Source organism: Anser cygnoides, chromosome 25 (assembly GCF_040182565.1).
Source record: "Anser cygnoides isolate HZ-2024a breed goose chromosome 25, Taihu_goose_T2T_genome, whole genome shotgun sequence".
Classification (NCBI taxonomy): Eukaryota; Metazoa; Chordata; class Aves; order Anseriformes; family Anatidae; genus Anser; species Anser cygnoides.
In genome coordinates, this window is record NC_089897.1 from 4,868,067 (window position 1) to 4,883,233 (window position 15,167).

A 15,167-nucleotide genomic window follows, 5' to 3' on the forward strand; every position below is an offset into this window, starting at 1 on the left:
CCCCAGGACAAGATTTTTGTAATATCAGTAACGCAGAAAATGCGCAAAGCTGCTTCGTGTTTCAGTGTTTGTTTAAAAAGAAACATCCCCATCGTAAACTTTGCCCCGACCAGAACTGAGCATAAAAGGAGAAGGAGAGAGAAGCCGCTGCGGAAGTGGGGGTTTTGCTCAGGAAAAGCACCCTGAAGGGCTGCGAGATGAGATCTGGTGGGGAGCAGCACCGGGGGGGTGTCCAGAGGGCTCCGGGAGAGCTCGGGGACACACAGACCCCCCTAAATCATCAGTGCTGAAATGCTCCTGTCTGGGCTCTGCTATATTTGCCTGGCTGAGGCTGCGAAGTTCCAGCCCTCAGCAGGTGCTGCGGGTTTCGCCTTTCTGCGGCGTGGGGCCAGGGCTGCGACCCGGGCCGTTATCCCTGCGAGGCTCTCGGCCTGGGGCTGGGTTTCAATCAGCTGGGAATTTTATTTTTCACTTTGAAGAAATCTTCCCTTGGGTTTAACGTGGGATATTCCGTCTCAGCCACCAGCTCCCTCTCGCTATGATTAACCGACACGTACTGCTGGGTTTTAAATGTCATTTGATGATTCATTTGTGTAGGAGATGTAAAAGATTGTGATGTTGTTATGAGATGGGCTGCACCCAGCGCTGGTTAACGCTGCTCTTATCGAGCCTGGGCACTGCAGCTCCTCCAGCACCACCCTGCCTGGGCTCAGGACATCTCCCTCGGAGGGGTGCTGGGGATCTGTGGTGCCTTCTTGCTGAGCTGCTTGGCTGGATGCGGCTGGCGTGGGCCGCTGGAGAAGATGGAGCCTGCTGGGGCTTTGGTGTTACGGGGAGGAAATGGTTCCTGTGCATGAAAAACACACACAATTTGCTGCTCAAGCAAATGTTGCGCAATGGGGCTGCGTGAGGAGGAGGGTCCCAAGCATTTCTCCGGCTGGGGGGTGGAAAGCGTCCTCGGGTGTTGGTAGAGGAAGGTTTTGGGGGTTTCTGGCTTGCTGGGGGTGGGAGGCGCAGGAGCGGGCTCCGAGAGGTCATGCTGGATGCAGGCCCAAGCACAGGTGGACATCTCCCAGGGGTCTTGCATCGCTCTGTCCCCTCACTCTTAATTGGCATCTTGCTTTTCTTGAGCAATTTTACTGAATGTGGACCGTTTCCATGGCCGCAGTCAGTGCAGGAACAGCAGCATCGCATTTCAGCCACCAGTACGGTACCTGCTTGTGGCCACCTGCAGCAGACGTCCTCTGGACCCAAACTTGATTGCCCTGCTGGGTGCCTTTGGGAATGGCAACGTCCGTCCTTAGATGCCTGGGAATCGTTCCCAAGCCCAGGATGTGCAGTGTGCCCGCAGAGCCCTGCACTGGGCAGGACTTAGCTAAACACGGGTAACTTAGGGGTGCAGGATGGGAAAGACTCAGAAGACTCTGGAGAGGAAATGTTATATGTGGGGCAGGAGGGGGCAGACAGGTCTCCTGCCATTAAACAGGATAAAAAATGGAATTTGATCACTGTGATTAGAGAAATGATTTTCTTGGTTCAAATAACGGGATTAGTCTGCAAAGCCTCTTTCTAGGAATTTTGTAATTCCTTTTAATTTTCAGAACCACCGGTGCAATCACTCTTCATTAGCAAACAACCATTTTGGATCTCCAAGTGTGACTTCATCCCTGGAGATCTATTGCTTGGCATTTTCCTGCCTCCTCGGCTGAGCGGTTTCAGTGGCTGCTGCCTGAAGCACAATTGCTCAACGCTCTGCAAGAGCCCTGCTCGGGTCCTGCATCAACAGTTTACAGAGGGAAAGGGGCAAGTTTGCCCAAGATGAGAAAACACAAGACGGCAAGGATGCCAAATCACTGCTGCGCTAGGACTACTACAAATTTTGGAGGAAAAAAATATAATCTGCAGTAAAGCCTTCTGAAAAGAGACCGATGGGGGGAGGAGAGGTGAAGCTCCTCCGCGTAATGGAAGCAGCAGCTCTAGCTGCCTGTGCACTGCTGCCGGCAGCCCTCGCGCTGGTGGTGGAGCGGGGCCGTGGGATGAGCAGTGCTTCTTCCCATCCTTGGTGGCTCTGGGCAGCCCACCCCTCTTGTCCCTCCTGTGTGGGATGCTTGCACCAGGCAGACATGAGCTGATGGTGGCAGGAGCATCCCGTTTAACTAAAAGTGTTGAGATCTGAGCGTGCCCTGGCTGTGGATTCTCTCCTGTCCGGGAAGGAAGGGCTGGTCTGGGCCCCGCAAGGCTGCGGTCGGTTCCCGGAGGTCTGCTGAGACCCAGCGGGTCCCTTGGATCTGCCCTGATGTGGGCTGGGGTCTCCTCGGGCTGGTCTCTGGGGATGCCAGGGGTGCCCCAACACCACTGAGCCAGGTTCCCCATCAGGCGCTCGCTGGCGAGCAGAGAGGTGGCAGAACAGCGGTTTCTTAAAAAAATCTCAATGGCAATCAACACACCGAGCCCGTCGCTCGCTTCTAACCTCTGAAACACAGCAGTGAGCCTTTTCCTCTTCTCTAGAGATGCGCTGCTCCTGCATCTTCTGCCTCTTCCTTTGAGCCCCACAGGAAACAGCAGCGTTGCTTGAACTTGGCACAGGCAGTGAAACCTGCGGTCTGTGTCCGCTGCAGGGTGCAGGGGGAGGCACTGGGGGCTGCAGTGACCAGGGTGTGGAGGGGCAGAGGTATTGCAGCTCCCCGCTGAGAGCTCGGGCTGTGTTTTGGGGAGCACAAATTGTTGCAGCACTGATTTAAATGGGGATGGAGCCGTGCCCGAGCACACAGAGGGAAGACTTGGCCTCTCCTGCCTCCAGTTAGGGTGGATGTTGCCAAGAACACGGGCCAAATCCATCTCCGCACTTCTGCTCTTCAATTCATTAACTGATTAGCTGGTGAGGAGAAATTAATGGGGAGCGAGAGGGCAGGGACAGTGCCCACGAGGCTGCTTTGTGGCAGCGAGGGGTGGCGGCAGGAGTGATGCTCTTCAGCTGGAAGTGGAGCATCTCTCTCCCGGCATCCTTGCAAACCGGTAACTCAAGGTCACCAAGGCTTCGTAGTCGTCTTTCTTGGCTTAGAATCCCTCTTCTGAGAGCACGTCACCACACTCACAATGGCCCGAGGGTTTTTAACTCCTGGCAGCAGTCTGTCACGAGCTCACAGCTCATTAGACAAGCGCAGGATTGTGGAGGGGAGCCTGGTGTGGCCGACTCGCCCTTCCCAGGGCTCCTGGCCTGGGCAGCCCGTCTCCTGCTGGGCGTCAGCCCCAGCTGAGGCTCCAGCCCTGTCTTATAATAGCTATTATTTCTTACAATTGAGGAATAATGCTAGTTGTAGAGGGGGAGCGTGTTTGCAGCAGGCTGTGATGGCAGGAGGAGGATGTGGGCTCATCTCTGCACTGCTGCGGGTGCCCTGGGCTCGGTCCTGTGCATCCCCTGGGTGCCTGCATCTTGGTGCACCACAGCTGGGTGCGAGGTATTTTGTGCCACTTCATCCCCGGGTGGCCAGCGTGGCTCTGTCCTGGACGCCGCAGGCTCAGCAGCACCCACCGGGGTTGTTACGGAGCGGTTGTTTTGTTCTCAGCTTGTTTCATCCTGTCCCGGTACAACAGGAAATGTGGCAACGGTTGATGGTTACTAGCTTCTGTTTTTCTCCCTCCAGCCAGAATTGCATATTCTGCAGCAGAAACTCTGCAAAACCAGAGGTCTGGGTAGATTCATGAACTGCTCGGTGGAAGGAGCAGCACTCCTTCCAGGCCGTGTCTGTCCCACCGCATGGTCACCGTGTCCCCCAGGGGAGCCCAAGGGGCCAAGGGCAAAGCCTTGCTCCCACCTTGCCGGGCTGGAGCCCAGGCAGCTCACAGCCATGAGCGCCCTCCCCGGGGACTGCTGCAGCCTTTGCCTCGGGTGCGCAGGAGCAGGGCGAGCTGGCAGGGCTGTTGTAGGGTCGCTCCTGTGCTGTCGGTGGGGTGAAGCACGAAGACTTCTTTTTTTTCCAGCACCGTGCTGTTTTGTTGCAGCGTTCCTCCAGCTGACTTTCATAACGCGCTGCAGCCTTCCTTCTAAAATCACAGCAGTTGCAAAAGAATCGGCCTAGCTGCTTTTCAAGCCCGCTTAAATGCTAATACAGTGGAAGAGGTAGCTTCTGGGTTGGTTTCTACAGCTGAGGTGTGAGGGGACGAGGGGCTCGGGAGTCCCGTGCCCTTCCTCAGGGGCATCTCTGAGCTGTGGCCCAGCAGGGCAGCGCTGCACGGGGCTGGTGGCTCTGCGCAACTGGCGCCGTGCTGCGGTGGGAATGGTTAAACCCCCTGGCACTGGGAGCTTACCAAGAGCAAATTTAATTCTATACCAGCTGTGCGATGACTTAGAACGTGAGTGACCCTAAGAGAACGTAACGTAGCCATTAGAACCTTTTTCTTTTTCAATTACAATTGTGCGTGGAAGGAGAAAGACCACCCCGTGGCACGCTAATCCTGTAAAGCCTTGGAGTTGTGACAGCTGAGCACTGGAATCTGCTTTGCTGGAGGTGATCCTCCCTTCGGGGCCAGCCTGTCCAGGGCAGGTCGGGCTGGGCAGGGAGGCAGCTGGGCACTGGAGGCTGCGCTCTGGGCTTGGCTGCAGCCCCCAGAGCAGAGGGTGCTGCTCTCGGAGCTCTCGCGTGTGGCTGGCCCCGAGGTCTGGGAACACTGTGACATACGCCTGCATTGGTCAAAACCCGTAGATGCGGTGTGCGACTTACGGGCAGTGTTACTGTCTGAGTGTGCTTTCCTGGGCTCTGGTTTTGTATGGGAGGGAAGCCGGAGGACGTGCTGCAGGTCTGGCTTTGGGGTTGTTGGTGAGACCTGCAGGGTGGATGTGACGTGATGCTCGAACGGAGCCACCGTCACCGTGGTCCTGAGCCAGGCTTCCTGCTCCCTGGTCTGCGAGTGATGTGGTTTGTCTCAAACACAAGCAAATGAAGAGAAATTAACTGGGGCTTGGGTGTTCTCATGCCTCTCTCTGAAGCGCTGCAGGAGGTTGGCTCCTCATCGGCTTCTCGATGGGTGCAGGGCACGAAGATGCCTTTCCCTGGAGCACAAAGCAGTTGGTGCCCACCTTGAGCCTGCTGTGAGCCCAGGGGAGCAGCCGTGGTCCTGGCTGTGCCCTCCATGGAACCGCTGGCATCCACGTGCGCCTTGCTCGAGAGCTCGTAATTGCTGGCACGTCTTAATTTCCTCCACTGGAAACATCACGTCAGGGGAGGGACTGGCCCTAATGGAGAGGAGCAGATTGCAGTGACAGAGGCAGACTCCGCCGATCCGCTTGCTTTTGCTGTGCACGTCCGGAGGGATGCTGGTCTGCACCGGGTTATGTTCGTGCCACGGGTGAAGTGCAGCACGCACGTGCTCTGCATGCAGCGTGGCCGCAGCTGTGCCGGAGCAGCTTCAAGGCTGTTTGCAGACGGAAGGATCCTGTCCTGGGCTCTCCTGGCACGGGGCTGGCTCGCTGCGTGCTCAGGGCTTCCGAGCGCACATCTCCTGTTAATTGGAAAGGAAGCTTTTTTGTTATTTTATTTTTTTCCCTAATGCCACTTCGGATAGTCTCTACCCTTTACTCTTTTTTAATAGACTCCCATGTCAGCAAAACACCTGTGTGCAACTATTTATTTACCGTCAATAGATTGCAGTGAAGCCTGAGTCTTTTGATAAATTGGGGAGTTGAAATTGCCTTTATGATGAATGGGTATTGATGTGCGATTCTTAACTACTGCAGCAAAGCTCTGCTTTTGTCTCTTCTAGGCAGTGAACAAGAAGGAGAGCGTACGACAACGTTAGTGTTCTTGCACTGGGTTACTGCCACAGACCTGTGAGATCTGTGTTTTGAGGTTTCTTGTTTGCCAACCTCAAGCAGAAATTGTGAAATCTGCCTTGGAGAATTGCTTGAATGACTTCGGGGCTCTCCAAGTCCCGAGGCTGGAGCCATCTTGCCAGATTGCGACCAGAAATTTCATTTGTCCTGGGCTCGATTCTCTTCCTGAAAGAAATACCACGGCTAGCCCGGGGCGATGCTGGCTTACGTGCAGTGTGCTTGTGTGGCAGGCTGCAGCCCTGTGGTCGCTGCCTCCCTCCGTGTCCGCGTCTGGGAGGAAAAGCCCCAAATCCCGGGAAGTGGGGCTGCCAGGAGGAGCGGGGCTCTGCTCCCAAATTGCTTTTTTTCCCCCCTCTTTTTTTTCCCCCTTGGAGGTTACAGTCCTCGTTTTGAGCCTTTCCAGCCTCGCTAGCACGTCCCTTCACGCTTTCTGCTCTCCGTTAACATTAACTTCTGAGGAAGCCCACACAAAATATGGGATTGCTGCTCGCGGTTCCAGGCTGCATGGGCTGAGATGTATTCATAGCCTGTCTCTGGGGAAGGCGGTGTTTTATGGAGAGGCAGCAGAGCTTTGCGGTGTGAAATACGGCCCCTGAGCGTGTTCCAGGACACACGCGGGCTTGTTCGCAGCCGGTGCGGACCTGGGATGCTAAGGGCTGTGCTTGCAGGGACCTCGAGCAGCGGGGACACCCAGCCTGGTGCGGATCCTGAGGCAGGAGCTCTGTGACCACTCAGTCCTGCCCTTGCAGCAGGTTATTTCCCCCAGGGAGACCCGCAGGCACCTCTGGGCTTCCCTGCACGGCTGGGGAATTCCTGGCTTCGTTTAGCTCCACGAGTTTCATTTTGTCTAATAGATTTTTCTTAGCCCACTTGTGGACCTGAGTTCACTCCAGGGTCACGCGAGTCCTGGCTTCCATCTTTGTGTTGCTGCTTTGGGCTTGTAATCACAGTACCTGGGGGTGGGATGCAGGTAGGTGACCGCAGAAACCCCGTGTGCCGAGGATGTTACCGCAGCTCCGTCGCTTCAGCCTCGTGCCCTGGGTTTCCGTCCCCTTCTTGCCCCTGGTTTGTGGTGCAGGCACAGCACCAGCAGCTGGATATGGCCCTGGAGCCTCAGAAGACTCCGCAGCTTGGGGTGGGAGCAGGCAAAGGCCCTGCCTGGATGTGCGGCCGCCTCCTTGCCGGCCTCCTGGTGGGATTTCGGGACAGTCATCAGCTCTTGTGCTCCCTCAGCAGAGCCAGGCACGCACAGGCACTGTCTCACCCAGCTCCACGTGTGGGATTTTGTCCTGACATTTCATTTTCAGGGGGCTCGTGGGCCTTTACAGCTGGTGCTGCGGTGCTTTGGCATATGGAAGGTGGGAGCAGCGCTCGGGCTCTCGCTGGAGGCTGCTACAAACGCTGTCGCTGCGGGAAGCCACCTGCAGCCGTGCAAACTCTGCGGCAGAGCCTGGGGGCCCTGGGCACCCACGGGGCTGTCAGAACCAGGCTCTCTCGTGGCAGCTTCTCCAAACCCATCCGCGACCCTTCTGCTTAAACGCTCCAAGCGCTGGGCTGCATCTCGGGGGCTGAGAGCTGCCTCTCCACGGCAGGGCTGTGTGCTTCTGTTACTCTTGGTGACATTTCCCCGCACAACCTGCAGGCTAACCCCACCAACGTGCCAAATCTGTCACTTTGCTTCCTAAAGGAAACTCCCCCAACAAACCCTTGGTGAGCAGCAGCCGTCATCCTGTAGGCGAGCCCACACGCGGGCAGATGCGGAACGGCTTCTGACACGGGCTGGGCCGTGGTGATTGGGTTCGGGGTGGGCAATTTATTAGTCATGCTGCTGGCTTGCTGCTGATGTGAATTTTATTTTATTTATTTATTTATTTATTTTTGCTTTGAGCTGTAATTTCCAAAGCTTTGGACAATAGCAGCACATCGCTTGGAGGAGTAATCCAGCAGAGATTTAACTTCAGGTTCTGCCTGGGTGAGCCTGCTGAAAGCTCGTTCCTGGAACACTGCAGGCTGCTACGGGGCTGCCCGGCTCGGGTCGGCAGCGCGGGGGAATGCTATAAATAGGATGTGATTTTCAGCTGCATCGCAAGAAGCAAAGAAATGCTCGGCAGGTGCGGGTGGCTTTTTATGAAAGCTGCTTTTAGAAGCTGAATTCTTCACCCTGCTGCGCCCTGCTTTGTACTGGGATGTCGTTACTGCCCCGTGCCTCCATTTCCTCCTCTGTGTAGCAGCAGCAGTAAGGCTTCCCCCCAGGAGATGGGGAACCACGGTTATTACTTCCAAAACATTTATTCATCTTTCTGCAGCTCAGTGTGGGGGAGCACAGAGCTGCCTGGGACAGTGTCTATCAGTCAGATCCAGCTTTTACCAGTCAGTAACTCCTGGTCAGGGCTGGGCCCTTCAGGGAGCAGGGATGTGATGTTTTGTGCTGCTGCAGCTCTGCAGGAGCTGTGTGCTGGGTCTGGGCTCACCAGGAGCTCTGTGCTTCTGCTACAATCACTGCCTGACCCTTACAAGACCAGCCTTTCATGCTTTGGCACTACAAGAGAAATTAGTAGCGAGGCTCTCCACCAGCAAAGCCTCTGCAGGTCTGTAGAAATGGCTACTGTTAGACAGACAGACACAGCTGGTGGGTGCTCCTGTAGAGGAGTGGTTTGGGGCAGGGACGTTTGCATCCCTGTATCACATTCACCCTCTTGGCCATAGGGACCATCTCCACCTGTGCTCGCATGAGCTCAGGAACTGTGTGGCATCTTTGTTCGTGCATTTCCCAAGCAAGAGAGGAGCCGAACAGATGCGGCGTTATCCCGTATACCAACCAGCTAAAGCCCGTCTCCTCTCCTTTCAGAATGTAACGAAAACAGTAGAAGAAAAACCCGAGCCTCCAACCGTCGAGGAGATCAAGAAGAAAATTGAAAAATACAATGCAAAAGTCACAAACTGCTTGTTGATGAAGCTGGTACGTATTGCTCTCTGTTTGGGCTGCATGCAGAAAGACCAGTGCTGATTTCTCGGGGCAGTCTCCAAGGCCAGAGGGCTCGTGGCTGTAGAGCTGTTCGTGTCTTCCTCACCTGACCTGTGTTTTCTCCTGCTTTGTGCTGCTTGGGTTGCTTTTTTTTTTTTTTTTTTTTTTTTTGACTCTCCTGTCCTGTCTCAGCTGGGGAAATTCACCCAGTAATCTCTGGCCAACATGTGCTGCCATTGACTTGCTGCGAATTGAGGAGGGCGGGGATGAGTCATGGTAAAACTCCGGCTGCAGGGCTGCAGTTCAGCAGCTGTCGCAAAGTGAATTTAGAAGCACGCAGCCTTCCTAGAAACAGATTCTTTTCTCGTCTGCCGCCGCCATGCTTCTTTAAGCAGAGATCTAAGAACCACAGTGGTTGCATTGTATTTTGAAGCTTTGATTGCGAGCTTGTTTATCACCACCTGTAAGTAAAGCCTGGATGAGATGTAGCGAGGAGGAAAGGAGGCGGTCTGGTTTACAGACTGGAGTACCACCAAGGCACAAGCTTCAGGTGATCTTACAGAGTTGGGGGGGAAAGCTTCATAAAGCACAAAATAAATTCTAGAATTTCTAAGAACGGCAGCTACATAACTTCCTGATGCTTGCTAACATCTGAAAATAAAAGTTCATTTAAAATAGTAAATCTCAGAACAGTTTTCTTTGTGAAAGCTGCACAGTAAGCTCTGCTGGAATGTCTCGCCTGGTGATTTTTTACCCCTCGTAATTTACAGGAGTAATTTGGGACCCAAATGCTTATTCTTGAGGTACTTGAAGCTTGGTACAAGTGCAGTTCTGGGACTCGATGCATGCCGGCAGCCCCTTTGGTGGGAGCAGAGGCTCCCGGCTCCTGGCATGGATCACTCGGTTTTGTACTGCCCAGCACCGCAAAGTGACAGCAGACAGGCAGGGAGGGAACTTGAGAGATCCCATCGAACATGAGGAGGTAGAGCCCTTCCCAGAGGTTTCAAATCCTCCTTGAAGTGCAACTGCAAGTGGCATATAAAGGTTTCCATTACTAACTTGTAGCAGCGTTGATTTTAAATACGAGAAGATAGCTCAAACATGGGAGGAGATGAGTCACCGTGGAGTGGAAGGAACAGGAGGAAGTCGGCGGTGACTAACCCTAAATTACTACTTACTTTTTACACGATTGCTAAAAAAACCCTCAAACCCATCGGAGTGCTGAGCAGCAGAAAGCCCAGCAGCCGCCCTGCGGGCTGAAGCTCAGCAGAGCAGAAAGCTCCTCAGAGTGGTGGCGGGGAAGGAGGAGGTGAGCTCGGCCTGGCCTGCAAGGCCCCGTGGTACCTCATGGCTGCCCGTCAGGTACCTCACGGCCGTCGGTCAGTCAGGTCCCTTCACGGCCGTGTCCTTTGCTTCAGAATGACGACGGGACGTACACCGGCTTCATCAAAGTGCACTTGAAGCTACGCCGCCCCGTGACGGTGCCGGCAGGGATCCGGCCGCAGTCCATTTACGATGCCCTCAAGGAGGTGAATCTGGCGGACATGACGGACAAGAGGACGTCCTTCTACCTGCCGCTGGACGCCATCAAGCAGCTCCACATCAGCAGCACCACCACGGTGAGCGAGGTGATCCAGGGGCTCCTGAAGAAATTCATGGTGGTGGATAATCCCCAGAAGTTTGCACTTTTCAAGGAGATGCGGAAGGATGGGCAAGGTGAGTTTGCACCCTCGGAACTGCCAGCTTTCCGAAGGCTGATCAGTTTTGCTTGCTATGCTGTGATACAGAAACCTGATCAAAGCATCCCTCCAGGGCTCAGTGGTGTGGCAGGCAGGCAGTGTCTGCGTTTCAGATGGATAAATGGCCTGACCTCCTTGAGAGGTGATGCTGCTGAAATTAACGGGGAATTACTAATTGTCAGAAACGGGCTGAAGTCGTGTAAGACCTAACAGATTGTCATAGATCTCTGATGGATGCTCAGCTGCTTCTGCTGTGGTCCTGAGCAGTATGAACCACTTCTCTAGTCCAAATTAACCTGCTGAGCTCTCCCCTGCCCTGGCACCCGAAGGCTCATGGTGGATGTCTGCTCCCGTTGCAGTTCTCTTCCAGAAGCTCCCTCTCACCGAGTACCCCTTGTACCTCCGGCTGCTGGCTGGCCCTGACACGGACGTGCTCAGCTTTGTGCTGAAGGAAAACGAAACAGGGGAAGTTGAGGTACGCCTGTGACTCTTTTCCTTGGTTTTTACGTGAGCGTTTAACAGTGGGCAGTGGGACAGACCCCAGACATTTACAGCAGTCAGTGCAGGCTGAAGCGGTGGCACGTGGTTGCTTCTCTCCCTCTAATGCTGTTGGTTTTAAGACCTAAAATGCTGAGTTTGATACCAGCTGCTCTCCAAAGTTAAGTTATCAGCTGAATGGACTTGCTTTAAAATATATATATATATATCTATCTATCTTTGGGTCATTTATTGCTCCTAAATTTTGATCTTAAAAAAACAACCTAGAGCTGTGAAAATCCTGAGGCCACTTCTGATGGCCAAACCATGCTCTATTTACAGAACCACACAGTTCTGTCCCAGAGATAACCCTCAATAATTAGATTAGCTAAATGCTGTGATTAGTAATCCACTAATTTAAATAGAAGCCCGGGCCACTCAGGTAATACATTTGGCTTTAGGCTGCAGTAATGCTCCCTGCCAGGATGAGCACAGACATCAGTGGCCGCAGCATCCTGTGGGACCCCCCTGCCTGCAGGGCTGGTCTGCAGCTGGTGAAGGCGCTGCAGCAATGCTGGCTGCTGAGGAGCCACAAAGCAGTGTTTATTACGGGATCTCAGTTATCAGCTGAGAGCTTTGTTGCAGGAAAAGCTACAAAAGTAATAAGGTAAATCACGTGTGCTCACTTTCTGTCTGGTTTTGCTGATTCTGCAGTGGGACGCGTTCTCTATCCCAGAGCTACAGAACTTCTTAATGATACTGGACAAAGAAGAGAAGGACAAAATCCAGCAAGTGCAAAGGAAGTACGAGAAGTTTAAACAAAGACTGCAACAGACCTTGAAAGAAGCTGGAGGCAAGCCTGGCTAACTTCTCAGGAGGCACTGGGAATCAGACTAAGCTAGATGTTATTTTTAAAATGAAAAGACACTTCTCAGGACACCTTCTAGTGGTCACTTTCCCCATTCATCCTTCCATTAAGGACTGGCACACAGCACTCATAAAACGAACATACTGTATTTTCTTCTTCTGAAACCTCTTATCACAGGACCAGAGCCAGTCAAAGAACGGGAAGCCTGTTTCAGAGCTGTGGCCATCAACAAACCAAGCACAGCTGCTGGTTCGGTTTTCAGTTGTACCATCAGATGAAGAAGCTTCATGGAAAATGCTGAATGTTAAACCCAACAGGAACATCTACTGGCTAATTGTTCTAAGCAGGGTAAAACTTGCTGTTCATGCTCCTCCCAGCAACTTGCTTGTTCTTGTTCTGAGGTGCTGCAGCTGCGTTGTGTGTGCCCATGTGGCTGAGTTCTCATTTCTTAAGTAGAGCGCAGGAAGCAGCAGATAAAGCGGAGGAGGTTGTTGCACCAAATCACGTGGGTGTTGCAGCTCTAATTCCTGCCAGACAGACTTGGTCAGGGCTCAGCCAGCCAGTGAAATGTGAAGTCGTGACACCATGGCAGCTGCAACACCCCAACAGTCTTTTAGTAAGTATTACTGAAACTTAGTGATATTAATTCCAGGAAAAGTCATCCATTTCGATTCTAATTAATTTCATTTTGCAAACAGACTTGAATTAAAGTAAATATCCCTGATGCTTAGTTAAGTTAGCCTGTATTTTACTGGTTTCCTACTCTGTAGGAATCGGGGACCTATGTTTTAAAAAAGCGTTTGAAAAGTGTGAAGATGGGGGCATGGGATGACAGTTCTGTATAGAACATTTAGCAATACATATCCAACAGACTAGTCCAGGGAAGCTCAGGAACTTTCACAAATCAAAACCCTTCTGAGCTATGAACAGGTCTGACACCAAGGGAGAGGAGCTCCAACCGAGGCCAGTGTGTGGAGGTGGTACCACAAGCACAGGCTGCCTGTGCAAGAAATCCTTAGCACCAGGAAGAGTAAGCGAACTATTAACCTCAGCTGCTTTCCTCCCACCACCCTCTTGTACCGTGCTTCCTCTTGCTAAACCCTCTTTGTGCTGCTCCCACCTCTCCAGTCTGTAACATGCCATGCTCTCCCTCCCTGGGTCACTGTGTGCTCATCTTCCCCAACTCCCCGCTCACAATCGGTGCTCTTTCTGCACGTACAGAAAGGTTACCAAGTTTTGCTCTGTACTTGGAGCTGGGAGGAAGTCTCTCCCCCTTGCTCAGTGCTCCCAGTGTCTCCAATGCTTGTGCACTTCTTGTCCCTCATAAAATCCTTTAGCTGGAGCTGGAGTGTCAGCCACTGCTGTAACTCTAACCAGAGATCCTGAAGTACAAGGTACAGGGATGCCAATCCGAGAGATGATTTTCCCCATGTTTACTTTCAGTGCTTTGCACTGAGCACATTGCACACAGCCAGGTTCAGTCTTCCCTCTGTTTACACAGGACACAGCAACAAAGTGTAAAAAGAGAAGAGACCATTAAAACGAGCTGGAGCATGTGAAATGTTTCATACTGACTTGATGAACCAAGTGTCCCTTTGAGCTCCCTGTTGCAATCCCACCTGCATGAAGTGGGAAGGGAGGGAACAGGTTATTAGGTAACAGTTGTGATGGAGAAAACTTGGAAGAGTCTAAAATTTACCTCAGTGCCTTTTTTTTCCTTAAGTGTGAAAACTTTACATTTGGGCTAAGGAAGATTTGGAAGGGGCTTTTGTCAAGACGCCTTGTCAGTGCTCCCCCCAGTTACCTGAAGTACTGTTGTGATGAGGCTGCTTTTGTTCATAGGGAGAAGAGGAACAGTTGTGTTTCTTTCTGCAAGGTGACTGTTTGGCTTTCTTTTTTCCAGGTTTATACTTGCATATTTTTGTTTATAAATGGTAAGAGAGCATCACTGCATCACATAAAGCCTCTCAGTTTGTATAAATGCCACTTTGTGCAAGCTTAGTTCCAGCTTATATCTTAGTCAGTAGTGTAAAAGGGTTTGCAAACAGGGCTCCAGCCTCTGGCATGCAGTGCAGGAAGGGCCTCCCAGCTGTACTGTATTCTCTACCCAGATGACCTTTAACAATATGGCAGCAGCCCAAATAGAGCAGCACTTTTCCAGCTCTAGGGCTGTCTGCCCGTTTATAAGACTACTTACTACTTTGCTATGTACTTGTGAAGTATTTAAATAACATTTTATCTAGTGCGTTGAGTCTTAAAAGCACTGTATAAATACTTCTGTTCAGTCAAGAGCAAGAACACTGCAGAAACTGCCATTGGTTCTGAGAAGCAAGATCCAGATGCTTGTTTTTAAATCCCTTATCTTTCTGGCTAAAAGTTGCAAAGACCTTTTTCTTTTTTTTTTTTTCTTTCTTGTTGCAGTTGTTTTCTATTAGAGTTTTGGTGACTATCTCCCTTTCCATTCCTGGAACCCAGCATGTCTTTGAAATTTTGTAGAAGGCATGGCTTCTTATGCAATTACCGTGAATGCTGCTGAAAACCTCCTGCAAAGGGGAGGGCTGTTTCCTTTGTTTTTTAAAGATACGGGGCATTTGAAATGGTAGGTACTGAAACTCAAAGTCTCAACAGTCAGTTGAGCTGTGTCTAGGACAGGCATATCGGGCCCCTTCCTTAAAGCGCAAAATACTGTTGGCAGTGCCTTTGGTTAGTATATTGTGTTGCCTAGTTCATGTGAATTTATTTTTCATGTCTATTGTAAAACATGTAAAATAATGTGTATAGAATGGAATAGTAAAGCTTCTATGGCAAAGTGAAATGCATTTTTTGCAATGCTGTAATTTATTTTTATTACTCCCTAGTAATTCTATGGCATTTTTAAAAAATGTCCCACTTCCAGCTTTTTTGAAGGTTCTGAAACTACTTATTCATATGCAGATGGTGTAAAAGACAATGACAATAAAACTGTCGGTAATTAAAAAAAAAGTAATCTCTAACTTATTTTTCTGGCGCCTTCCTATGGTACTTCCTTTACTGGGTCTAAAGGGAAAATACAAGACTCCTTCCTAGAAGTAAATTTAAATGTCTTAATCCTACTGTAAAGTGTTTCAAGTCTAAGCTTCAGCTAAAGCAGTATGGAACATCTATTCCTGTGAAAACAAAGTGTTCTATCAATTGCCTTAGTACGTTAGATGGCCTTGAGAGAACTATTACCTGTGATAAACTACTGTTAATGTCATACAGAAAAATGCATTTACATGTGAAAATAATATAAACCATAAAAATCCAGCA

The 15,167-nt window shown here is 51.4% G+C and overlaps 1 protein-coding gene across 2 annotated transcripts in view; it reads left to right on the forward strand.

Moving 5' to 3' along the window:
- The window catches only part of RASSF5 (Ras association domain family member 5), a 29,326-nt gene extending 14,478 nt beyond the window's left edge, over positions 1-14,848 (forward strand). Inside the window, exons 3-6 of one of the 2 annotated variants that reach the window (XM_066982846.1) lie at positions 8,679-8,789; positions 10,214-10,511; positions 10,894-11,009; positions 11,726-14,848. In XM_066982846.1, the coding sequence (XP_066838947.1) occupies positions 8,679-8,789; positions 10,214-10,511; positions 10,894-11,009; positions 11,726-11,878 (678 nt within the window). In that variant the 3' untranslated portion in view covers positions 11,879-14,848. The remainder of the gene's footprint in view (positions 1-8,678; positions 8,790-10,213; positions 10,512-10,893; positions 11,010-11,725) is intronic. The other variant, XM_013189719.3, reaches the window with a different exon arrangement.
- Positions 14,849-15,167: the final 319 nt, after the last annotated feature.